The sequence below is a fragment of the Macaca thibetana genome, chromosome 20, assembly GCF_024542745.1.
Source record: "Macaca thibetana thibetana isolate TM-01 chromosome 20, ASM2454274v1, whole genome shotgun sequence".
NCBI classification, from domain to species: domain Eukaryota; kingdom Metazoa; phylum Chordata; class Mammalia; order Primates; family Cercopithecidae; genus Macaca; species Macaca thibetana.
The window spans coordinates 26329146-26355959 of record NC_065597.1 but is presented as its reverse complement, the minus strand read 5'-3'; the positions used below and the strand labels follow the sequence as shown (position 1 = coordinate 26355959).

The 26814-nt window shown below is 40.5% G+C and overlaps 1 protein-coding gene across 2 annotated transcripts in view; it reads right to left on the bottom strand.

The window, feature by feature from the left end:
- CDH13 (cadherin 13) overlaps positions 1–26814 on the bottom strand; it is a 1164483-nt gene that overhangs the window by 445969 nt on the left and 691700 nt on the right. For both annotated transcript variants that reach the window (XM_050775044.1, XM_050775045.1), the window contains one exon: positions 140–284. In XM_050775044.1, coding sequence (XP_050631001.1) covers positions 140–284 — 145 coding nt within the window. The remainder of the gene's footprint in view (positions 1–139; positions 285–26814) is intronic.

The following is a 26814-nucleotide window of genomic DNA, read 5'->3' as shown; positions in this document are numbered from 1 at the left end:
TCCATGCAGGGAAGTAATAAGTCAATGTGGATACAAGCTGACAAGTTGGAACAGCCATAAGACAGTCCCTAGAATCCACAAAGATCATCGTGTGCCTCTCTCCAAGCCATTATGCTAAAGGTAAGTCAACGTGACATACCTGTGGGTGACCCTTCCATGACGTGGCCGATGTAGGGACCTTCCCGAAAGATCGGTCGGTTGTCATTCTGATCAATCACAATGACTTCCAGAGGCACCGGCCCCTCAAGAGTTTTGCCATTGACATCAGTGGTCTCCACAAATAGCTATTTGAGCAAAGAGATTGGGGGAGAAAGAAGATATTAATTCATTATGAAAATTGAAATAAGATTCTCTAGAGAAAGTAGGTTATATCAGCAATTTTATGAGCCCTTGGCAATATTGAAACTTTGGTCTCAATGGATAGTCACTGGGACTAGAATAGAAATGAAACATTCCAGAATAAATGGCAAAGATCAGTTCACTTTAGATCCCCCTCGGGAAATTTACAATTAATTCATCAAATCTGCAAAGAAAGTTAAAACAAACAAACAAAAAACCCCAAAACATAAACAGTCATAGCCAAGAAATTATGCTTATATCATTTCTGTTCTCCCAATATCATTATGCTTAAAAAGAATGTTATGCTAATAAAAATGATTGACTAAGCAGTTATGAACCAAGTACATTAAGAGGTAACCAAAAGTGTTTATGGCAATCTCTTAGGAGAAAATCAGTCAGTATTTATAGGGGGCTTTCCTCAGGAAAGCTAGGAACTCAGAATTTGCAGGGGCCTGAATGAGATCTTGGGATTCCTGCCTACCAGGCTCTTTACAATCTCAGAGGATTTCACAAGACCATGAATCACTTCTACAGGGAACCACTTTCAGATCTCAATGAAGAAGGCAGCATAAAAAAAAACAGGATTTTGTTTGTCTTGGAAACAAAGAATTATGCCATGGGATTTCCAGTGAATCCCTTACATGCACATTTTCTGTGCTTAATTCAACCTTGATTTAACTCAGTGATAAGAGTAATACTTCTTCTTGGATATAAGTGGTGGTTCCTGCACAGGAGTATTTTGGTCAGAAAAGGGCCTCTGCATTTGGAATCCTAGTACAACTCATCCCTATCTGTGTGACTTTGAGCAAGACACTGGATCTCAGTTTTCTCATCTGTAAATGGGGTTAAAAAAACACCCGTTATTATGAATAATAACAAACACTTATCCAGTGCTTCCTTTGGTTCTATACTAAATTATCTCACTTGATTATCATAATAACCCTTTGGATCCTTTTACAGAGGACAGAATGACAGCAAATAGGAGATAAATGGTGGAGTCTGGATTTGATCTTGGGAAGTCTGCCTGCAGATCTCACATTTTTAACCACTATAAACAATATTTCTAAAGCATTTAATATAGGGTCTGTCACATATCTCAAGAATATTAACTGCTGCTATTGTTGCTACAATTATCGATACCATTGTCAAAAACGAGCCCAAATTAGAAAAATGAAAGACAAACATTCTTGTTATAAATCAGTACAGTCACATCCCACCTGATGGTATTGTAAACCAGTATAATCCTTTTCAAAAGCATGGCAAAATTCAACAGAAACCATGAAAGACTCATACTTTGTACTATTTTTATACCACTCCTGATCCTATATAAGTTTGCAGGAACGATTCACTGCATTGTTATTTCTCATAATAAAATCACACTGGCGTCCGCCTGAATGTCCAGTAGAAGCAAACTAGTTGAATGAATGAATGTGTCACAACATGTTACAATACAATAATTTTTAAACTTTACTGATCGACTTAGAATATTGAGTAAAAATACACAAAATAACATGTGCATCATGCATATATGACATACAAATATGAACAGAATTTGAAGGCAGTGAGCAAAACGAAACCAGGTATGTGTGCGTAGATAATTTTTTTCTTTCTTTCTTTTTTTTTTTTTTTTTAAACATTACTTCATCCTTTTACTAGCAAGTTCACACACAGACATACACACTTGATTTCTGGTGCAAATAAAATAATGCAAATAATAAGAAAAAATTAAGTGAACAGAGCCTCCTAATATCTGCACACAAAGGAGATCTTACAGAGAGTGAAATCTTATACTTTTATGTTTTTTTTTTAAAGCTATTATGAGAATACTGCTAACAAAGGAAATCAATCAAAATAAAGCTTTGGGGCAATTTTATGTAATAACATAGGTTTGGTTTTTCATCTTCCCAAAATAGCCAAGGACTTGACTTTAACTCAACCGAAAAAACAAAACAAAACAAAACAAAACAAAACAAAAAAAAACAAAAAAAAAAACCCACTGTGCCCAAACAAACATCTTGGATCTGAATCCTAAAATTCTACATTCTATAAGACTTGGCCAGTATCACAAGTTACAAGTAGGATAGATAATCAGAATTCACATTTGCCAAATATTCAAATATGCTGAAACTGGGAAGGGCAGACAACAGATCCATCTTAACACAATAGAAAGAAAGGCAGAAACTAAGGAGACACCATTGATTAGGATGAATGCAAAATGTGGAGCCGAATCTTAGAAAACCAATTTTGCAAACAGACAATCCAATGGTATTTTATGATACAAAACTATTCAGAGTTTGACTCTCAGACTTTTCAAAGGACAATAATATCAACAGAAGCCAAGACCTTTGGAATGCTCTCTAAAAACAGTGAAGTGCTGTTAAGTGGGATTTTCTTAAAGTTAATTTAATACGAATTATTTGAGGACCCACTACATGTTAGCCATCATGCTGAACACCCTGGTATGCAGTGGTTATCAGGAAAGATACCCTAGCATGGAGAGACTGACAATAAACAAGAGAAAAAGATATGAACAAGGTAATTTCAGTCACAGATGAGGCCTTTGAAGGACATGAAATAGGTTTGAGTACGAAAGCTTCACTATCAAATACTGTAGCTGCTAGCGGCATGTGGCTATTGCAATTTATATTTATTAAAATGAAAAAAACTCAGTACTCCAGTCGAACTAGGAAAGTTTTCAGTGCTCAATAGTCACATGTGGGTAGTAGCTACCATATTAGACAACATGGATGTAGAACATTTCCGTCACTGTGTAGAGTATGATTGAAAAAGTGTGTGTGTGGTGGGCGGTGGTGGGAGGGCAGGGGGCACCTATTCGAGATAAATGGTGGAGAAAACCTTATTGCTGAGGGAATGTTTCAGCTGAGGCTTGAATGACAAGAAAGTGGAAAGAGATAGCCATACAAAAATACATGGAAAATGATTTCTAGACAGCAGGAATAGCAATAGCAGACTTTGAGGAAAGAATGGTCTTGGAACTAATTTGAGAGTGGGAAATGGTATAAGATCAAGTCAAATAATTAGGGCTCTGCTCAACTCCAAATGGAGTAGGTTAAGGCTTACATCCATACAAGATTTTTTGCGTAAAAAAATCTAAACCAAGTGAAGAATGAAGACATTTTCTTCCCATGCGTCCCTGGGAAGGCAGAGATGAGAAAGAAGTATATCATGCTTTTTCCCAACAGAGGAAAACATAATAGACTGAATAAAATATATAATAGGAAACGTTTTTTACATAGAGGTTCATGTAGTTTTAAAATCATCTTATTAATGACGTGGATGAAAATTAAGCACATGCGTATGCATGAGGAAATTGTTAGTAAATACAGTCTTATCCACCCAATCACATACCATAACAAAATCTGACATTCCTATGAGTTTTCATCACTGTTCTCATATGAAGGTCAGACCCGCAGTTAGCAAATGCCAAACTTTCTGAAGTCAGGCTCTTAAATTCCAGTGCGTCCTCCAGTATCAGAGAATAAATGTTCAATTACGTTCTTGCCTGCCTTCTTTCTTCCTAATTGAAATACCCAAAGCACACAAATCCTTAGTTTGAAAAGACTGGAACAATGCTTGTTTCCTTTGAATTACATGATAGATTCAAGTGGCTATGTCTGGGTTCTAAAAACAAAACAAGCTCATATGCATTCAAAGACAGGCATTCTGATGCTTGTTCTTTATGTTGGAAGTAAGATGCCACTTGGTAAAAACTTACTGTGAGAAAAACAAATAGGTAGCCATGGCAGAAGGCAATGAAATACTTGCTCAAAGGAAATGGAAACCATCCAGCCCCCTCACTGCCTACTTTGAGACCACCCCCTCAGACAAGAGGATTTCTATTATTGGATTCAATCGTTAACCTGCATGGGAATAAGAAGGTGTGATATAAACAAAAAAACGTCCGCTGTGGAACCAGATGAGAGGGGCAATCAATAAACGACAGCTAGAAACAGTTGTCCAACGTCGCAGGATTTAATAACTAATTCCATAGGAGGTAGCCCGAACTCCGAGCAATGACATGTCTGGCCAATGTCTGTGCTGTGTGTTCTAGTACCTTGCTATTCAAAGGTACTAACAGCATTGACATCCCCCAGGAGCTGGTTAGAAATGCAGGCTCCTCAGTCCTGCCTAGAACCTACTTAGGAAACCCGTCCATTTTAACATTGTTTCTAGAGAATTCTAGTGCACATTACTGTTTGAGTGACGTTGTACTGAGACACAGGGTTTGGAGATGGAAATCCAAGGGTCTTGTGAAATTTGGGAACTGTATTCCCAGGTTCAGCTATAGGAAAATAAATAAGCTCCAAATAGGAGGCTGAGTCTTGCCACCTGCTAGGAATTTCACTATGTGGCTGTTGGACTCATTCATCACCCCCAAGTACACAGGCCAGGAAGATAGATGTTGTCTGTAGGTCTATCTGGAGAAGCATGCGCACGTGTGCATGCGCACACACACACACACACACACACTCAGATGCAGGCAGACATATATACACATACCACAGACACAGCACACACGTACAAATATACACATACAAATATACACATACACATACATTTCCCACAAACATCAATTTTTTCCAATCTCCTTCTAATCTTCAACTGTGGATGCTGAATGCTTAAAAATCCTATTTTGCCTGATCACTTCTTGAGAAGCTGTCAAATACAAAACAGGTAGAAGGGAATTGGTTACTAATTGAAAATTGAAACATTGCAGAAAACCAAGTAAAATGGGGAGGTCCCAGAGATGGGAAAGCTCACAGAGGATGGTAATGAGTGTTGGGGGGCCTTGCATTTCCTTAGCCGTGGTGTGATTTTTGGCCCACAACAGAATTGTTTTCCTCCATTGAGACGAAATATCCCAGCGGGGAGTAACTCATTCAGCTTTATCATTAGGGGGCCCGTGGGTAAAAAGTTAGATTCTTTAGGAATTTATGTTTAAACCAGCACTTTGAGAGATTCTGGTGCTAGTGGTTTCCTGCCCACACTTAGGAAAGCTTGGCTGATCATGGGAGGGAGATCCAGATGCTACCAGCACTGGTGGGAGAGGTGGAGGGGAGAATTGCTGGAGGTGGGGGACATCTGTGAAAGCCTGAGTGGAGGGCTTTAAGCAGCTGTGGAAAGAGCACTGGACCCGGATTCAGGAGACCTGATATTGAATCTTGCTGACACACCCAGTCCAGGCTCTGAGCAGGCCATGCATCTTTCCATATCCTGGTTTTTGTGTTATTAATAAGAGCCTAGCATGGTGACTTTGTAGTATCTTGGTGCAGATTAAGTAAAATAACACACGAAACTGTCTGATACAAAGCTGGTACCGAGTCTGAACCCAAATATTACTCCCCAGTTTTTAGAGGCCCAGCTTTATCCTTTTCTGGAGAGGGCAAAACTATTTTACATGTATAATAACTTAATTAAAATATTATTGACATTACTGGTGGCAAGAATTTTTGAGCAACCAGAGAGTATGATAAATATAGTTGCATATTTATCATTTTGCTCTAAATATTGTCCAGAGGATGACCCCTCTCCCAGGGATCAAGGAAGAAGAAACTCACAAGTCATTCTCTTCCTCAGATGAAACCTTCTCTTCTATCCCCAGCCACTCCATCAACAAATCCTGCCCACATCATTGTTTCTCTTCCTGAATGTCCCCTCTTCTCTCCATCCCCCTCAACACTCGTTGAGATTAGATGCTATCACTTCTCACCAGGGCTGCTGTGCAAGGCACCCTGTGGGTCTTCCTGCCCAGCCATGACTGCCTGCCACAGTCTGTTTTCTACAGGGCTTCCAGGGTGTCTTTGTCAATTTTTATTTATTTATGTCACCCTATATTGGATACCTTGCAATGGTTTCTCATCACTCTTAGGAAAAACAGCAAATGCCTTTGCTTTGACAAGTCTTTCTATAATCTGGCTCCAGCCCACTTCCTCAAACTCATTTCATGTTACAAGGAATCCCTCTTGTTCCTTGTTATCCAATTACACTCATCTTTTTTTAGTTCTTCCAACTCATCACATTCTTTCCCGCAGGTATTTTTACATACAACCCTCCTACCAAGCATGGGTTTCCTACCTACGCTTCCTTGCTGCTGTCGCTATTCATCCTTCAGATCTCGGCCCAAATATCAAGAAGATCCTCCCTGACTCCTCCAGAACAGCTAGAGTGTCCCTGGCTTACATTCCCATGGCATCAGCCTCCTTCCTTTGTAACACTTCCCGTATGTTATTACCTATTGGTGTGATAATTCAATCTACATCTATCTCTCTGTCTGGCCCCATGAGGACAGGAGCTTATTAGCAAATCCCGAAGCCTGGACCCAAGGCCTATGTCAGGCCTCTGAGCCGAAGCGAAGCCATCATATCCCCTGTGACCTGCACGTACACATCCAGATGGCCGGTTCCTGCCTTAACTGATGACATTCCACCACAAAAGAAATGAACATGGCCTGTTGCTGTCTGAACTGATAACATTACCTTGTGAAATTCCTTTTCCTGGCTCATCCTGGTTCAAAAGCTCCCCCACTGAGCACCCTGTGACCACCCCCCCACCACTGCCCGCCAGAGAACAACCCCCTTTCACTGTAATTTTTCTTTACCTACCCAAATCCTATAAAACAGCCCCACCCCTATCTCCCTTTGCTGACTTTCTTTTTGGACTCAGCCCACCTGCACCCAGGTGATTAAAAAGCCTTATTGCTCACACAAAGCCTGTCTGGTTGTCTCTTCACACGGACGCGAGTGACGGCCTCGTGCAAGACAGGCAGCTGATATGATATTGATTGCAGAGAGCCCTCTTTGGAAGAGGCAATACCTCTTTAAGAGACTGGAATCCAAAGTTTTGGCCTGAGCTCTGGCCATCTGTCCTTTCTCTCCATCTCTGGCATATCAGAGCTGACAGTTGGTCTGACTCCATGGACTGTAGGCTGGTGGACTCTGTAGTCTTAATTGATGAACAAGAATCCCAGTGGTAAACAATATCAGAGTACATTAAACTGATTACTTGGTTGTTTAAAAAAGAAGAGGACTAACATTGATTTGGTGTCCAATACAGGTCTGGCCTTTTTTGCATTGTCTCATTTGGCTTAAAACAATCTGAAGAAATACTCATCGCAGCAAAGAAATTTAAGTACCTGGTCCATGGTGCCGAAGCTGATTTGTCATCAGCCTGAATTCAAACTTAGGTCCGACTGTAACATTCACATTCCCCTCACTTTGCTCACACTTGATGAATGTTTTTGCATGGACTCCCTTACTTTTTTTTGTTTTATTATCTTTACTAAGCTATTTACTTAGCAGCTTTGTTTTACACCTCATCTGTGGCAAAATCATCCATGAATTGAGGAGCTTAATGAGTTTCTCATATATTTTTATTAATACACATGAAGCTACACATTTAACCACACTATGAGCCACTGTACATTATGTAGCACCCTGCCACAAACTAAAGGCTGGGAAATTTTATGGTATCAGCCCAGCTCCCACAGAGTTCCTTCCGGGATGCTACATACTTTCTGAAAAGCAAAACAAACAAACAAACAAACAAAACCCAAAAAAACAAAGTGTGCTTATCAATTTAATTCTCAAATGACAACAATGAATAATATGGCGAGGGAGACAGAGGATGCAAATCACCTCGAATTTGTTTAAAGCAAAAATACTTTCTCCAAGGCTGGCGACACTAAGACACTGCCTGAATATTTGCTCTCCTTCAAGGGGGCGTGGTAGATGGGTACTAGGTTGTTACCCCTGATCTTCTGAGTCCTGAGAATGGGAAGAAAAAAGGGACTCGACTCTTGAAATGGAGGAGGAGGTAAGGAAAAACCACAGGAACAAGAAGGGAAGCTAAGCTGGAGAACAGTTTTAGCCTTGAATTTAGGGTCCTGTTGTCCAGCCTTCCTGGCATCCCAGCACCTGGGTTTCTCTATTCTCTGTCCATACCATTTGGGATTGGGTGGGGAGGTATCCACTAAGAATGTGAACCATCAAGTCACAGTATTTTGCAATGACTGTTCAAGCCAATTAATTCACCATTATAATAGGAATTGGCTGTACATAAAATGCTTTGAAAAGAATCCCTTAAAAAATGCAAGAACATAATGAACCAAATTACAAAGCATGTGTGGCCTTCAGCTTGGTGGTGAAGTATTAACACCTTGCCCTTCGTTTGAGTCATCCTCTCATCATCCGCCATGAGAGACACAATTGAGTCCGACAAGATTTGACACTGAGATCTTACCCAAAAGGATGTACTGATGAAAAACAAAATGTGCTACAAGGGTTTTTGGGTGAAGGCCAAAATGCAGAAGCTGGCTCTTAAAAGCCAATATTTTTTGTAATATGAGATGACGCAACCAACACACGCAAAATCTAGATCAGCGGAATCAGAAACAAAGCATGACACACACAGTCCATGGCCTTGTGAGTCATTCTGAAGAGAAATGATTTGGAAAACACTTTGATGACTTCTTTAACTCTGATGATTCTTCTTTGGGCAAAATATGCAAATAAAGCAAAACACACACACACACACACACAGCTTTTGTGAGATGATACGGTTCAATATTCGATCAGTGGATTATGTGTGCACAGGATTTTCAGTTGTAAGTTTTCAAATCACACAGAATCAAGAATACACAGTAGCTACATCTCTAACACAATGTGGCTCATTTTCTGTTTTGCAGACAGGCAAGATGCCCCTTACCCGAATGAGTATTTTCCCTCCAAGTTACCTCTCTGGGGCACTAAAACGGTTTTCAGCATAGATGCTGCCACTGCCATTATCTCTGGAATACTTCATCAGAAACTTCTATTGGAACCCGTTTATAAGTCACAAACAAAAAGGAATCTTATTCCTTTCATTCCAAACATTCTTTGTTTTTTTTTTTTTTTGAGATGGAGTCTCGCTCTGTCGCCCAGGCTGGAGTACGGTGGCGCGATCTTGGCTCACTACAACCTCTGCCTCCCAGATTCAAGCGATTCTCCTGTCTCAGCCGCCTGAGTAGCTGTGATTACAGGCATGTACCACTACCCCTGGCGAATTGTTGTATTTTCAGCAGAGATGGGGTTTCGCCATATTGGTCAGGCTGGTCTCAAACTCCTGACCTCAGGTGATCCACCCGCCTCAGGCTCCCAAAGTGCTGAGATTACAGGCATGAGCCACCATGCCCGCCCCAAATATCTTGTAATAGAATATAGCTGTAATGCTAGAAATGTAAAATGATCATTGGAAGCTCACTGCATGCAAGCAGAGATGTACAAGGCTTAACATTGCCATCTCTCCAGCTAAACATGACTTTAAGTTCAGACACAGGAACTGTGTGTGTGTGTTTGACTCACACAAAACCTTGAAATGCACGTGAAAAATAACATGCCAGCATTTGCCCCCAGTTGAAGTAAAGATAAGAGCCAATGATTGTTAAGGGTGCAGTGACACAAACACAAGGATCACTGTAGTGGAATCTCAACTTGATACAATCTTCCTGGAAGGCAGTTTGAAAGTATGTCTCAAGAACCTCAGAGAAGTTCAAAGCTTAAAAAAAAATCTGCAGAGATTCCACGGAAATAAGCCCACAAAGATTTTTGTATCAGTATGCCATATTGTTTATTTATAACAGATGATCTCGAAAGGTTGAGCATGGTTGGAAGATGTTTTAAGTGATACTTTCCACCATGGATACAATGTTTGTTGTGATAAGAAAGGAAATGATAAAACTAATCCTAACCCATTTTATTAATGTGACACTTACATTGCCCTTATTTTTTCTATCTGAGTCCTTATATATTAATATATTATCAATTCATGTACAGACTTGGTAGGCAGATTTAGATGAGAATATACTCATGGTCCAATTAGATCATCACGATGTGTGGGTAAGAATACTCTTTCTAGGTATCCTTTCTATAATTCAGTGCCTTAAACAAAGATATATTGATAAATCTTTTCATTATGTTTCACTCTACAATTTTCATACTCTGTCCACCTTCCAAATCAAGGCTGCCAATGGACTTAAGGCTGGTGATCTGCCAGCTTTAAAATAGAGATTGGGCCAGGTGTGGTGGCTCATGCCTGTAATCCCAGCACTTTGGGAGGCTAAGGCAGGAGGACTGATTGAACCCAGGAGTTTGAGACCAGCCTGAGCAACATGGGGAGACTGCCATCTCTGCAATTTTTTTTTTAAACTAGCCAGGAGTGGCGGTGCATGCATGTCTGTAGTCCCAGCTACTCAGGAGGCTGAGGTAAGAGAATCACTTAGGCCTGGAAGGTTGAAGCTGCAGTGAGCTGTGACTCTACCACTGCACTCTAGCCTAGGTGACTGTAAAGGTAAACTGAGGCTGGAGCCGAACCAGGAACAAAGACACAAGGCAAATGGCAGTGAGAATAGCCTTTATTAAGACTCGTGGGTGAGGTTCCGCAGTCCAAAGGTGCGGGCTGAGGAAGTCGCACTGAGGTAGGAGGGTAGGGGCTTTTAATAGCCCAAGAGGTAGGGAAGCTGGTTGTGCAAACAGGGCCTGGGGGGTCTTGAAACTACTAGGGCAGGAGTTCAGTAAGGGTCATGAAGAAGGGATCTTTGGAAACTGTTAACTGAAACTGCTATTTACGAACTTGTGGAATGCAGGTGAGCTGCAGGTCATAGGGGAGTGTGGTTGCCCAGCCAGAACTCTGATGCATGTAAGTCTGCGGGTGTGTACAAGGGTGAAGGGAGTCTTTAACAAAAGGCCTGCTACACCAGGTAACACCGCCACGTTAGGTCTAGATTCCTGCCTAACAGTGACAGAGGGAGATCCTGTGTCGAGAAGAGAGGGAGAGAAGGGGGGAGAGAGAGGAAGAGTGGGGGGGGGAGAGAGGAATAGAGGGGGGGAGAGAGAGGGAGAGAGGGAGAGAGAGGGAGAGAGGGAGAGAGGGGGAGAGAGAGAGAGAGAGGGAGAGAGACAGACAGATAGATAGTAGCCTGAATTATATGACATCTGGCTGGGCCTGATGGAATCACAAGTCCTTAAGAGGGAAGAAGAAGCGAAGGTCAGAGTGATGGGATATGAGAAGGACGTGACCAGCTGTTGCTGGCTTTGAGGATTCCTTACCATGAGGCAAGGAATGTGGGTGGCTTTTAGAAGCTAGAAAAGACAACGAAATGGATTTTCCCCTAGAGCTTCCAGGAGTGAAGGCAGCCCTGCGGACACCTTGATTTTAGCCCTGACACATGTTGGATTCTCAGCTTACAGAACTGCAAGATAAGTTGTGTATTGTTCTGAGTCACTGTGTGGTAATTTATTCAGCAACCATAGGATATTAATATAGTGGTCACATAATTTATTGTCCAAACCAGAATCTTCTTAGCATAAAAGTAGGTACCATTAACAATGAAGCCAAAACAACAGGTGCAAACCAAAGCTGTCCTGGGCAAACTGGCTCATGTGGTCATGCTCTCTTACTAAGAAACTTTAGCTTTCCAGGTTTTAGTTTGTACCATTGCAACATATGGTGTTTAGAATACCATTCTCGGTTTTATTGTTAAAGAAATAAAAAGATAAATGAGCATATGCACACACAAATTCCCAGCATGTAGAAATACTAAACAAAGCTTTGTTAGACCTTAGGGGGAGTATGGTGACCTTGGCATGCCATCTTCCTGGCAACATCACCGCCAGCCAGGGCCACACCACAGGTTAAGGTTTCAAAGTCAGTCCAACGAGCAACACTGTGGTAATCTCCCAGAAGAGCACGGGGAGGCTGGGCAATCTGACAGAGGTGCCCAGTCATCCCCGCAGGACACCCCCACTACGTAGGGAAACCATGCATTCCCAGTAGATCTTTATGTAGAAATCTGCAAATGTGGATGCAGTATCCTAGATTCCATTCTGATTGGTCAGCCATTACCCCTTTGAAATTGCTTTTCTGCTACGTAATCCAGGTTTCTCTTTGACACCAATAACTTTCATTTCAAGTTATTTTTCTTAGCTTTATTTCACTTATTCAAGTTAAATGTCATTATAGACCAACTCCTAGAGAGTTCCCAGGGAAAGGACATTTTAGGTCCTTTGTAACATTCCTCCACCTTAATTTATACAGCTCTGTGAGTAATCCCCCCCTTGACAGACTGGATGTCGTGTTTATATCTCCTTCTAAAAATGATCAAAGTGGGGATAAAAGTTTCCTACTTGTTAGGTTATTAATTAAAAATCTTGACACTGTTATCAAATGTTCTTTGAAAATCTTGCTCTGCTTAGAACTACAGTATTTCCTTTGCGAATTTGAAATTTTACTTAAATTTTTTTTTTTCATCAAACATAATGAAAACATTTTTTCTTATGTGTATGCATGCTCACAATTACACTAGACTTTGAGGGCATTCTTAAACATTTAACTTTTGAAGTAACTTTAATTATGTGGAAGAAATCTATGCAGATATTAAAAATAATTTTTATGTAAGCTGCTTGAGTAAAGTCCTAGGGAACATCCTCTGCCTCAAGAGGTGACACAGGCTGAAAATTTTAATTGGTTCAAGTAGAATTTATATAACTCATGGATGATGGAATTACGCCAGATCTATTAAGGATATGTACAAGGGTTAAGGGGATTTTTGCGCAAAGATGAGAAATGAAATACTTTAGAAAACAAAGTCAGCAGAGAAAAATTACTGGGGATTGTATTTTTACATGACCTTTTTCCTTTCCTAATGTGAAATTCAGAGGAATAGAAATAGATGCAATACCTTTTTTTTTTAACTGTATAGTTTTAAAGTCATTTTGTTAAATAAGTGTTAAAATGTGTTTTATCAAACATCATGTTCTTTAAAAAATTAGGGTTGATACATACAAATCAAGTATAGTCTAATGAAGTCCAGATGGATTAAAGTAGTAGGAGGAATAAAATCATTGAATATTTATGTAATAGAGGGGGGAAGGTCTTTCTAAGCCAGCATTACAGCCCTAATTTGTTGTGTGAATTATTGACAGATTACACTACTGAAATGCAGGTTTTACAACAACTAAAATATATGAAAATAAACAGAAAACTGTGAAAAATATTTGCATCACATACAACAGAGGCTATTATCTGGAGTATACAAAGAGTTGGCTAAAATCGGTTGGGAAAGAATAGCAATTAGCAAAAGAAAAAAACAAAAAAAGCAAAAAAAATTAAAATGAAATAATTTATAAAGTTGTTATAGTACTTAGAAAAAATTCATAGTGTTTGACAGACTTACAAGGAAATAAATTCTCACATATTATCAATTACATTAAAAAATCTTTCCGAAACACAATTTGTTAATACCCGTCACAAACTTTGAAAATTTACTTGTAGAAATTTAGCCTGATGTGTGCGTGTGTATGTGTGTGTGTGTGCACGTGTGTAGCAACATGTATACTCACTGCAATATTGCTTAAAAATAGAAAAAGCTACAATCAACACAACGTTATAATAGATTGATGAAATAAACTATGGTATCTGCAGAAAGTAGAACACTGCATTGTAGACACACTTTAGAGAATGTAAAAATACATTAACAGTATAGTACACATGTTATGAAGTACAAATTCTGACTAAAAATAATGTATACACATTACAATTTTTGAAAAATAAAGGCATTCCACTATTAAGATTATGCTAAAATATTAACAGTGTTTTTATTGAAGTGATTTTTCTTTGCTTTGCTATACTTCCTAGATTTTTCTAGGCATGTGTTAATTTCAAAATTAAAAAAAGAAATCAAAGTTTATTTTAAGATTGTAACTTGTTAGGCAGTGAGTACAAATTGACTACAGTGTATTACAAATGGGGAACTATGGGCAGCTGTTAAACTCTAAGACATGCAACATCTCTCAGCATTGATGATTAATGAGAAAGAAACAAACATTAAGTATATATAGGACATCATCGGTATTAGAGTAGCATACAGAGTGTGGCTGGCTTTTCTAGACTTTACAGTTCTATAGTTTTGGGATTATAAAAAGAGTCTCAATGCACCTGACAGAACTTGGTATCCTCAGCTTTATTTTCGGAACCGTCGCTGTTATCACTGTCTGCTTCTTCCCTGAAGCTTCACTTTTAATCTCACACATAAATTCTGAGAACTAGAAAACAGCTGAGATTCCAAATGTGGGTTTTAGATTCAGGGAGACTGGACTTTAAGTCCCAAGTCCATTCCTTACCAGCTCTGTGATGGTTTAAGGTACTCAGTTACCTTCTCAGAATCTCAATTTCCTCATCTTTAAGACGGAAGAACAGGAACCATCTCACAGAAAATAAATATTTGTAAAGCATTTAGCAAGACACCTGCCACATAGCAATCATTAAATAAATACTATCCATCAGTATCCTTAAATTTTGCATAAAGAAAGAGAAACATCCCATCGTGTTATGTTCCTGATAAGGGTTTACAGTCTCAAGCATCTAAGAAGCGTCTTTTACATGTTGCTGATGCTGCCTGCAGGAATCTGAAACTCATTCAGAATTAAGAGGAAGCACAGGGCACATGGGGCCAAGTCGTCTGTTCCAACCTCCATATGAGGAGTGGATTGGGCTGAGGTGATGGACCCCATGCCACCCCATTCCCAGGACCAGTGCAATCTGAGGAAGGTGGTCAGTGCCAGCTCCAGGCCCACATTCTGTGGATTCAGCACTGAGCTGGACTCTGTTTTTCTGACTCTCATTTCCCTATATGTGCTACATTGGTCCTACTGTCTGGGGTTGGGGCTGCCATGTCCCTTGGGACCCAGAGTTCACTTAGCTCTTTGGGGTGGCCTCAATCCCTGCTCCAGTTTCTCCTTTGGAATAATGCCAAGAATTCTTTGCCCTTCCAGATGGGTCCCCTCTTGCAGTGGCACACTCTAACCTCAAGGGCAACCTTTCTGTTTTGAGATCATCTTTTATTCACATGCAGTTGTAAGAAACAATACAGAGAGAAACTGTGTGCTCTTTTTCTAGTTTCCCCAGTGGAAACATCTTACAAAACTATAGGACAGAATCACAAGCAGGATATTGGCATTTATACAATTCTGGTATCTAGATTTCCTCAGTTGTACTTGCACTTGTGTGTGTGTGTTTACATGTGTATACGTGTATTTAGTTATATGTAATTTTATTACATGTGCAGCTTCTTATATCCACCACCACAGTGAAGATACAAAATAATTCCTTTTCTATAAGAATCTCTTGTATTTGAGGGCAATGCTTTTAAATCTTTAATTTGTATCCAATTTCTGGATATACACCCAAAAGATTTGAAAGCAGGGTCTTAAAGACATATTTGCACACCCATGTCCACAGCAGTACTATTCACAATGGTTAAAAGGTAGAAACAACCCAAATGTCCATCAACAGATGAATGGATAATCCAAATGTGGTATACACATTCAATAGAAACACTCTTCAGTCTTTAAAACAGAGGAAATTTGGATACATGCTACAACAGAAATGGACCTTGAAGACATTATATTAATTGAAATAAAGCCAGTCACAAAAAGACAAATACTGTATGATTCCACTTCTATGAGGTCTCTAAAGTAATCAAATTCCCAGAAATAGAAAGGAGAAGAGTGGTTCTCAAGGAGACAGAAAGAGGGGAAAGGGAGCTACAGAGTTTCAGAGGAGCAAGATGAAAAGTTTCTGGAGATCTGTTTCACAACAGCACGAAAAAATGTAACACTATTGAACTATACACTTAAAATGATGAAGATGATCAATTTCATGTGTTTTTAATCACAATCAAAACGCTTTAATTTGATGCCTGTAATCCCAGCACTTTGGGAGGTCAAGGTGGCCAGATAACCTGAGGTCAGGAGTTCGGGATCAGCCTGGCCAACATGGCAAACCCCCATCTCTACTAAAAAAAAAAAATACAAAAATTAGCTATGTGTGTTGGCATGTGCCTGTAGTCTCAGCTACTCATGAGGCTGAGGCGGGAGAATCACTTGAACCTGGGAGGCGGAGGCTGCAGTAAGCTGAGATTGTGCCACTGCATTCCAGCCTGGGCAACAGAGCTGGACTCTGTCTCCAAAACAAAACAAAACAAAACAAAACAAGAAACCCTTTAATTTGCATGGGATTCATCTGAAAACTGCAAGAACGCAGATTTCTGAAATTCAACCACAAGGGTTTAGTAGGTTCTCCGGCATCTGTGATTTAAGTCATCCCACATAATTCTGATGCAGTGGCCCACAGATTTGTGCTTTGGGGAAGCTCAAGGTGCATCATTTTATTACCAAATGGAAGGTGCTAATGCTCAGAAGAGACTATCCCTGGTTAGGGAAATTTGACTACCTAGGCATAGGTTTGACAAACTTGCTTACTGTGAACAAGATCTTCATGGAAATGAGCAGCACAAATAATCAGAACCACCTTCCTTTCATCCCTGCTAGTGTGGATCTCCATTTCCCCCTTGGATCAGGCACATTTTTTTTTTCTTAAGCATTTCAAACTAAGATACTGTCTTTGTGAGAGAGGAATCAAAATCAGCTACTAGGTGAATGCTGGTACAACGCCTGAGTCAAAGAAGCCTAAAGCCTGCTAACAGGGTGCCCAGTGTTCCTTATACACATCCATTCCATCAGCTGCTTCCATCAGCTGTATCTTCAAACTACCACCTGAATCTGACCATCTCTCACTATCTGCTGGTTACCTTCTCTGCCAAGCCACCATCTCTCACCCACGTTGATAAATTGTTTCTGAGTTGCTCTTTCTGCTCTTGTCCCCACACTCTATTCACCACACAGATTTCCACACAATCTTTCAATATGTAAATTGGGCCTTTCAGTCTTCTGCTTTCCGATCAGCCTACGTCAATTGTCTTCTAAGTTCTCACTGTGGCCTGCAAGGTCCTGACGTGAACCTTGGATATAACTTTGATCATTTCACTCTCCCCAGAATCAATCTAGTTCAACCACATATTCCTTCTTGGTGTTCTGCAAGATGGCCAAGTTAATTTTTATTTCTCTCTGAAGCTTCACTTATAATCTCACTCATAAATTCTGAGAACTAGAAAACAGCTGAGATTCCAAGCGTGGACTCATATTTCTTGTATAAATCCCTCTGCCATTCTTACAACCCTAGCTCAACATCTTTTCTTTCACTTGTGCACAAAAGAGGTCTTAATGTTTTGTTTTGTTTTTGACATGAAGTCTCACACTGTCACCCAGGCTGGAGTGCAGTGGCGCGATCTCGACTCACTGCAAGCTCTGCCTTCCAGGTTCATGCCATTCTCCTGCCTCAGCCTCCTGAGTAGCTGGGACTATAGGCACGTGCCACCATGCCCGGCTAACTTTTTTTGTATTTTTAGTACAGACGGGGTTTCACCATGTTAGCCAGGATGGTCTCGATCTCCTGACCTCATGATCTGCCCTCCTCAGCCTCCCAAAGTGCCGGGATTACAGGCATGAGCCTCTGCTACTGCGCCCGACCAAGAAGTCTTAATTTTTATTTCGGGGTCTTTGTAGACACTGTTTCCTCACCTATGAGACTTTTATTTTCCAAAGAGTTTTCATAGCTTGCTCCCTCATTTCATTCAATTCTGTCCTCAAAACAGAAACCTTTCTTGACTTCTTGATCAAAAAGAGTAACTCCTTCTCATTGCCCATCCTTAAACCCAATGGTGTTTTCATGGCTCTTATTGCTACAGGCCTACTGAACAGTCATTTTTTGGTCTGTAATGCCTACTAGAATGTAAGCTCTCAACGACTAGGAATTTGTCTGTTTTGTTTCCACAGCACAATAGAACAAGTGCCTTTCAGATAGTACATTTTCAATAAATGTAACAAATGAACAATGAATTAGCTAAGGGCTTTGAGTTTATAAAGAAGTCCTTTTTTTCTGGAGGACAGATCAATAGACAAGAAAGAAATGACACTTGTCTTTTGAGAATTCCCTGAGGGTGAATGAACCCAGCCAAAAGACAATGCATTAAAGATTCAGCAAAGGCCTGTCTGCCTGTTTCAAAGGAAGAAACCAAGCTCAGTGAAGTTATTGTAACTCTCAAAAGTGTGCAAAAATATTTCCATTGTTTGGCAGTGAATGATAGCATACGATTTTGTCCTGACACACATATTACTAATAAGCATATTTAAATGAAGGAAAATAAAGCAAGTAGAACTTAATACAAATTCTAGCTCACCAAAGTGATTCCATCTGTCCCTGCCTTTATAAATGACACAACACAAGTCATAGAAATAGACTCATATTTCTTACACAAATCCCTCTACCATTCTTACAACCCTAGCTCAACAGCTTTTCTTTCACTGGTGCACAAAAGAGGTCTTAAGCAGCCAGTCAAGACTGTGGCCTGATGAGATGCATTCTGTTAGTTTCTTCTGGACTTAACACAGATTGCACTATTTTCTCTCCTTTGGCTACATGCCCCTACTGCAGACTGATGCACAGGTTTTGGGCTTAGGAGTACAGACAGGGCACATAACAATCAGCCTGCATTTGGCTTTGTTATGGGACCTCTAGACTCTCCTGGCACAGTGTCATCCAGCTTTCTTAAGTGTCCTGGCCAGCCCAGAATTAAAGTGTCTTAGTGACTTGTTCCTTTGCTCATAACATCCCTTCTGTATGTTTCTGGGCTATGCAGAGAGAAAGTGTAAATACAGTCCTACCCACCACCTAGGTTGTGCAGCAAAAGGCACAGCAAGCATGCTACTATCAAGCAAAGTGTAAGTCTCACTGATAATTTATGAGACATTTCTCTTCTCTTCTGAATTTTGTTAGGTTGAACCATATAGTCCTGCCATTTTTGTAGGTCACACATAAACAAATATTGGTACTCCCATAGAGTTCAGAGGAATATTCTCATTCAAAAGTTTTAAAAACACCAAAAACCACCATGTGGTGGTGTCCGTGGTACTGAATCATTACTGTAAGGACAATGTTGTTTCTCTAAACCTTGAAATACTAATGATTTATGCTACCCTTCATAGAATCTGCCCCAGGTAAGAGAGAAGCTAGTGATGGGATAGAAAGGGTAAGGGTATGGTGCATGTTGCCAGAGGCATTGCTGCTAAGAAATTTCCAGGAAGAATAAAGTAATTTGTTGTTGTTGTCTGGTGAAAAATTCTGGTTAAAAAGAGGAAACAATCTCATGTTCTGGAAAGACGAATAAAAGACCGAGACCCCGAACACTGACACTGGGCTTATCCCCAATACTGTGTTCCAGTATTGCTCTCAATTCAGATGACTAATTTCTCCTTCCCTCTATTTTAAAGTCTTTATTCTATCATCTGCTTGCCTGCGTACTTTGTATAGATAATCCATTTGGTTCACATCACCTTCTCTTTTTTCTCTTTCAATTTAGCATTTACCGAGCATATCCTATATTTGGTGCTGGAGGAGAAGAAGAGACATTGTGGACTTCGTTCTATAAGCAACTCCACATTCAATTAATTTAACACAACCGAAGACATGCAGCAACATAAGAATGTGTCTCATTCAGTGATGAGATACAGCATGTTTAACTCCGTTTTGCAGGTTAAGGAAATTTTTCTAAATAAGGTATTTGTTCCCCTAGAAGAATCTTCTAGGAGAACAAAGTGGAAGGAAATATGGGATTCTGGGGAGAGAAAACAGAGAGTGTGAAGGTATCAAGTATCAAAGTACTCTAGAATAGAGGTTGTCAAGTTATGGTTCACAGGCCACATCGAGGCTGCTGCTTGATTTTGTGAACAAAGTATTAAAATAAAGCTACACTCCTTCATGTATCTACTGTCTGCGGCTTCTTTGGTGCTAGAAAAACAGAAGTGAGTAACGGCAGAGAGGGTCTGCATGACTCCCAAAGTCTAAAGTACCTATTATCTGGCCCTTTACAGAAAATGTTTTCCAACCCATATGCTATATTACTCAGTGAAAAAGGAGGAAGCAGTAAAATATTTGGGGTAAAATGTCAACCTTCATATAGATTTCAACCCAACGTGGCAACCTGAGGCCTCTTAAACTAATTTCTCTCCCTCCCTCCCCCTCTCACTTATTTATTCATTCAACAGATATGTATGGTGCCCCTATTGTAGCTCAAGTTCAGTGTGAGACCCTTGGTTTGTAATAATCAAAAAACAGTCTTAAGATTTCTTAAACTCATCTAGAGCCACGATTTAGTGGGATTAAATAAGAATCACTGAAGAACTTACGAAACATGGAAGAATATAATAAGGAGATCCCATTTAGATTGCGGGTGAAGGCTGTTCAGAGAAGGTCTGTCTGATGGAAATTCATGGGGAAGAGGAGGGAAAAAGCCTTAGCAAATGCCTGTACCTTGAAAAACTGCACAAAATCCAGGGGGACCAAGTAGAATGACAGAAGTGGGGAAGGTGACATGGGCTGGGCCTGAAGACGTGAGTGGGGCCAAGTCAGGTGGGGGCCCTGTAAACAATGTTAAGCATTTTGGTCTCTTTCCTAAGGGCAACTTGACAGCCTTAACATTGGAAAATAGTCTGGCGGTTCCTCTAATAGTTCAGCATAGAGTTAGCATATGACACGACGCAGCAGTTCCACTCCTAGACAAAAAACTAAGAGAAAGAAAAACCTATGTCCCTACACACAAAACACTTATGCAGCACTTTAGAGTAGCATTATTCATAATAGTCAAAGGGTAGAAACAACCCAACTGTCCATCAATGAATGAATGGAGAAACAAAATGTGATATACTCACACAGTGGAATATTACTCAGCTATAAAATGGAATGAAGTTCTGACACCAGCTACAACATAGGGGAACCTGGGAAACATCCTGCTAAGTCAAAGAAGCCAGTCATGGAAGGGCAAGTATTGTATAATTCCTTTCATTTAAAATGTTTAGAACAGACACATCTATAGAGACAAGCAGCAGATTGGTGGTTGTGTAGAGACAGGGAAGAGGGGGTGTTAGGTGCTACTTCCAAGAGTGATGGGGTTTCTTTTGAGGTGAAGACAGTGTTCTAAAACTGACCGCGGAGGCCGGGAGAGGTGGCTCACGCCTGTAATCCCAGCACTTTGTGAGGCCGAGGCAGGTGGATCACGAGGTCAGGAGTTCAGACCAGCCTGACCATGATGGTGAAACCCTGTCTCTACAGAAACACAAAACTTAGCTGAGCAGGTGGCAGGCACCTGTCATCCCAGATACTCAGGAGGCTGAGTCAAGGAATTGCTTGAAACTGGGAGGCAGAGGTTGCAGTGAGCCGAGGTCACGCCATCGCAGTCCAGCCTGGGTGACAGAGTGAGACTCCGCCTCAAAAAAAAATAAAAGAAGAAGAAGAAGAAAAAACAAACTGCAGTGATAGTTGCATGACTGTGAATATACTAAAAACCATTGAATTGTACACTTTCAAGGGGTGAATTGGGTGGTTTGTGAATTATATTTTAATAAGGCTGTTAAAAATAAAACCTCTAAGTGGTCAGGAAGTAAGGAAGGGTGGTGAGGGAATAGCTATCTCAGATTTGAATTTTCGAAGATCCTTCTGAAACATGTAGAAAGAATGTACTAAAGAGGAACAACAGGACATTGGATGGGCTAGTGAAGAATCTTCTAGAGGGGTGCAGGGAGAGTGCGATGGCTTGCACTATGGCGGTCACTTTTTGTATGGAACGATGGTGAAGAAAACTTCTGCTTATTCAGACGGGTAGAAAATAAAATGTTATCATTGTTGTTGGTTGTTGTTTTTGTTTTGTTTTGTTTTTTTACCAGAGGTTAAAGGTAGAGAGGTCTTCGACCAGGCGTGGTGACTCACGCCTGTAATCCCAGCACTTTGGGAGGCTGACGTGCACGGATCCACTGAGGTCAGGAGTTTGAGACCAGCCTGGCCAACGTGACAAAACCCTATCTACACTAAAAATACAAAAATTAGCAGGGTGTGGTGGCAGGCACCTGTAATCCCAGCTAATCAGGAGGCTGAGGCAGGAGAATCACTTGAACCCGGGAGGCCGGGGGGAGGTTGCAGTGAGCCGAGATCACACCACTGTACTCTGGCCTGGGCAACAAGAGTGAAACTCCCTCAAACAAATAATAAATAAATAAAAGAAGAAAGAGAAAGAAAGAAAGAAAGAAAGAAAGAAAGAAAGAAAGAAAGAAAGAAAGAAAGAAAGAAAGAAAGAAAGAAAGAAAGAAAGAAAGAAAGAAAAAGAAAGAAAGGAGGGAGGGAGGGAGGGAGGGAGGGAGGGAGGGAGGGAGGGAGGGAGGGAAGGAAGGAAGGAAGGAAGGGAAGGAAAAGAAGGAAAGAAAGAAAGAAAATACAGAAAAAAAGAGGTTGTTTTCTTTCTAATCCTAAATCTGCCACACCTGTAGCTGATTGATTCTGGGGCCCTGGGCTAACCACCACCTCCATTCTCTCATTTACACAGTAGCAAGAGTAACCTGTGGCTCTCTACAGGGTGGAGGGACCAATTAAACAAATAGATATGAAAGTACTTTTCAATGTAGAGTAGTGTTCCATGGGGATGCCAGGTTTCTGAGAATTAAAACTCAACGATAAACACTCAGTATCAACTAAATAATAAAAGTGTCATCCTTCTCTAAAAATTCAGAATGTGGTTCTAGTTCCTGAGGGCCTTGGAATCATCGTTGTCAATATCAGTGATTAATTATAACCAGTAGGTACTGAGAAAGTAGGAGATGATTCCGACATTATAATGACTGTAGAGTCACAGACTGGATGAAATCTTTAAAATCTGAATACATTAGTAAAAGAATGTTGCCTTTTCTCTCAGGTTTCTTGACAGTCCCAGAGTTAATCCTTCCTCTGGGCATCCCCTGCTCACTGCAGAACCTCTATGACGGCCCCTGGGACATTGTGTGCAGGTATACACTGCTGCACGCCCACCCCATGAGAACCTTGATTATTTGGGTGTAAAAATTGCTTTGTCTCTGTCTCCCCAGTGTCTACTGTATACTAGGTGCTCATTATTTGTTGGTTGAATAATCAAATGAAAGAAATTTATCGATGAACAAATGAATTATAAAATGAGTGCATTAGAGCTTTTTGTTTTAGTTTTGGAGAAATAAGACCTCAGTAATATTCCCTCCTAAAGCTAGCAATTCATTTATGTTCTCTGGCTGCTCTATAACCACTGAAGCAATGGTCTCACCGCAGGGCGCACACCCTCTACCTTGCACACCATTTCCACTTCCTTGGAGGGTAGCAAGCACTGCTCCAGAGATGCCGGCCAGCAATACCAAAGGCTCTAATGTCACCGACATAACGTGTCTGTAGCTGCCAGCCTCAGTTTCCCCCCTCTATGATTCCAGGGCTCTGCGCTTCCTAGAAACAGTCCCTTATTTTCCTTAAGCTAGTTATTTGTATTAAGTGACTTCCAGTCTGCAATCAGCTCTGTTGAAGTCCCTGCTGTCTCCAGTGGTCTTGCACAGCTACCTCTGTGGCTCCTTCTCACCATCTCACTCTGGCTCTGAACCAGGCTCCCACCTACCAATGCTCCATGGGCTGAATCTGGCCCCAAGATAGTCACACAGAATTTGTCCTCACATGTTTAAAAACTTGTTTGCCAACACCTTAAGACAGAATTGTTTAATAAAATTCCAGATTTCCATATTTTCCAGAAAAAAAAAATCAGTAGGTATGACAGCCTGGGCATTGTCTTTAACACCATAGCATTTTGCATGAAAAATAACTGTGTAGTTAACATAGACTCAGCGCCAACTTAAATAATTCCAATGCCAGTGAAGGGTGAGTGATGTGCCTGCAAGTTGATCAATTTGCTGTGCTACTAATTAATTCCATTAAAGTACACATTGCCATGAGCTTTCTGTCCAGCTCTGCAAAGGAAGTGGTATAAAAGGGCATCAACTTGAGACACTAATTCCAGGCCACCTGACCTGAATTAGCATACAATAACAGACAATTGTTTCACAAGAAATTGACGCCTGTCTCTGCAAGCTCAGTCTTAGCACAAACTAGTTTTCGAAATAGTGAGACATCATGGAGGCCCCCTTAATTTCAATCTCCTTCTATTTGTATTCCATACTTTATCAATGAACTCTGTGACATGTTTCATTAACCTTCAGTTCTCATTAAACCACCACCTGGTAGTATCACATGATTTCAGCTTCCTTTAGATATTTTTCATTACTTAGCATTTTCCAAAGACTTCACATTCACACTAAGATTTTGGCCTTGGGATTATTTTCTTCTTCTCAGATTTATTCCACAGCAGTTCCTAAATTCTTCCATCCCTGAAATCTGTTCAGTAACTTCCAACTTTCATAGCCTAAGCCAGAGATTGAATGGGCTCCACTTTGTGGCTGATTGTTGGCTGATGGTGATGTGTGCCTATTCTCATTCCTTGCGCTTGGTCTACACCCTCTAATGAGCAACCGGAACTAATGACAAGAGAATCTCACAAGCAGCCAGATTTCTTTTTTTTGACTTGCAGCACTGATGATCTGAACAAAATTATCTTCAGAATATTTTAATCGGGGGAAAAAAATCCGTTCTTGTAGAAGTAGTGGTTGTTTGCTCTGAGGTGAGCAAGATAACGTTCTCATAGGTAATAAACATTTTTAGATGATTATCTGATTTCTGTCATTTGTTTTGATCTATTTCTTCTACTTTAAAATCAGGCAACTGTTTCATCCTGTGTCCGGCCTACCACTTTCTAGCAACGCCTGGGTGACAACACAGCCTATACATTTCCTAGATTGGTCTTGGGACAATAAGTCCTGTTCCTTGGTCTAGGTCTGAAAAAGACAATCCAGGCCAGGCCTTGTGGCTCACACCTGTAACCCCAGCACTTTGGGAGGCCGAGTTGGAAGGATCACTTGAGTCTAGCAGTTTGAGATTACCCTGGGCAACATAATGAGACCCCGCTTTTACCAAAAAAAAAAACAAGGAAAAATTATCCAAGCATAGTGGGGCATACCTGTAGTCCTAGTTACTCATGAGGTTAAGATGCTAGGATCACTTCAGCTTGGGAGGTCGAGGCTGCAGTGAGCCACGATCATGACACTGCACTCCAGCCTGAGTGACAGAACCAGACTCTGTCTCATAAACAGACAGTCCAAGACAGTCCAAGTCTAACTGAGGTATGACCAGCTGTATCATGTGCTGCAGAATAATCCTAGAATTACCCAGAGCCTCGTTTTTCCATGATGCCTAACTTCTACTGTCTGTGGGCTGCATTAACCGTTTCATTTACGTTGGGCTTTTTAAAGTTTGGAATGAGCAGGTGAAGAACTGGAAACAGTGAGCTGTTCGCTTATCCCCTGAAGTTCAGCTATGACCTGATTACTCACTTAGAGCTCTTTCAAGCTTTCCCCGTGTTTTCATTCTTAATTCCACTCACAATTTCTCTCTCGTCACCTGTCTTCTTCCTCACCTAGCATATTTTTTTCCTTCTCCTGTTCCTGTCACAGCTTTGCATAGATGACATGATGTTTTATGAAACTTGCTACTCTATCACTAGTTGTGTTTAGTAATTTAAAACTTATTCTCCTTGTTCTAAATGAAAAATATTGAGGATTTCAGAATTTCATATTTTTCTCTCCAAGAAGTAAATCGTAAAGTCGTGATTTACTGTTCTCTGATATTCAATTTGGCCTGTTTTTCACATGCCTAACAACAACAACACAGCCTTCTTAGGCTGGCATAAAAGAAACCAGCTCACTGGACATAGCTGCAGCTGCTTTCTGTCTCTGGCTTTGATGACGTCTAGGTGTCTGCATCTCAAACAGGAAAACCGGAATGCTACCTTCGCTGGCAGTGAAACACTGAGGAATAAAGCCCATCAGAAGGAATGCCAAAGAGAATCCTAGATGTCAAATATTTGATATCCAAACATGCCAAGATTTTAAAAAGACAACAGAAATTATTACATTAGTAGGTAAACATGAGCATCACAATGCAAAATCTCTCTCAATTAAAGTTTTATAAGAGGCGACAAGCAGCAAGAAAGGAATATTATTTTGTAAGACGTTTGCCAAAAGAACTTTTATTCATCCTTCAATCCATGCCTAAGCATTACTTGGAAGTGTATGTATTTTACTGCACATATGTATGTATATATACGTTATATATATATAGTATAATATACATTTTCACAGATTTCTTAATGAATAGTGATTGAATTATTATTACGTTTTTGCTTTTTTGTTTTTCACTTCTGTGAGCTCTCCAGAGATAGAGACAAGGACTTCCCTCTCTCTATTTTCTAGCATCTAGCACAGGATTGGATCAACTATGCTCATAAAATCCCAGCAGTGACTTCAAAAGAAAGACAGCACGACTGTCTGGTCACTAAGAGGGAAAACTGCTTTTATCCAAGGACCAGTACCTCGCCATTTGTTCCTGGCAGACCTTCTGAGATTCACAAAAACATACTGGAATCCACCAAGCAAATCCCTCCTTTGATTTCCATAGGCCACAGGAGGAAGGTGCATTGTGCAGCAGACTCATGAAGGCCAAGAACTGCCACCAAGTAGGCATCAAGACGCCACAGAGATTCCTTTCTACATGTCCTAGGCCAATTTTGAGCAACAGAATGAA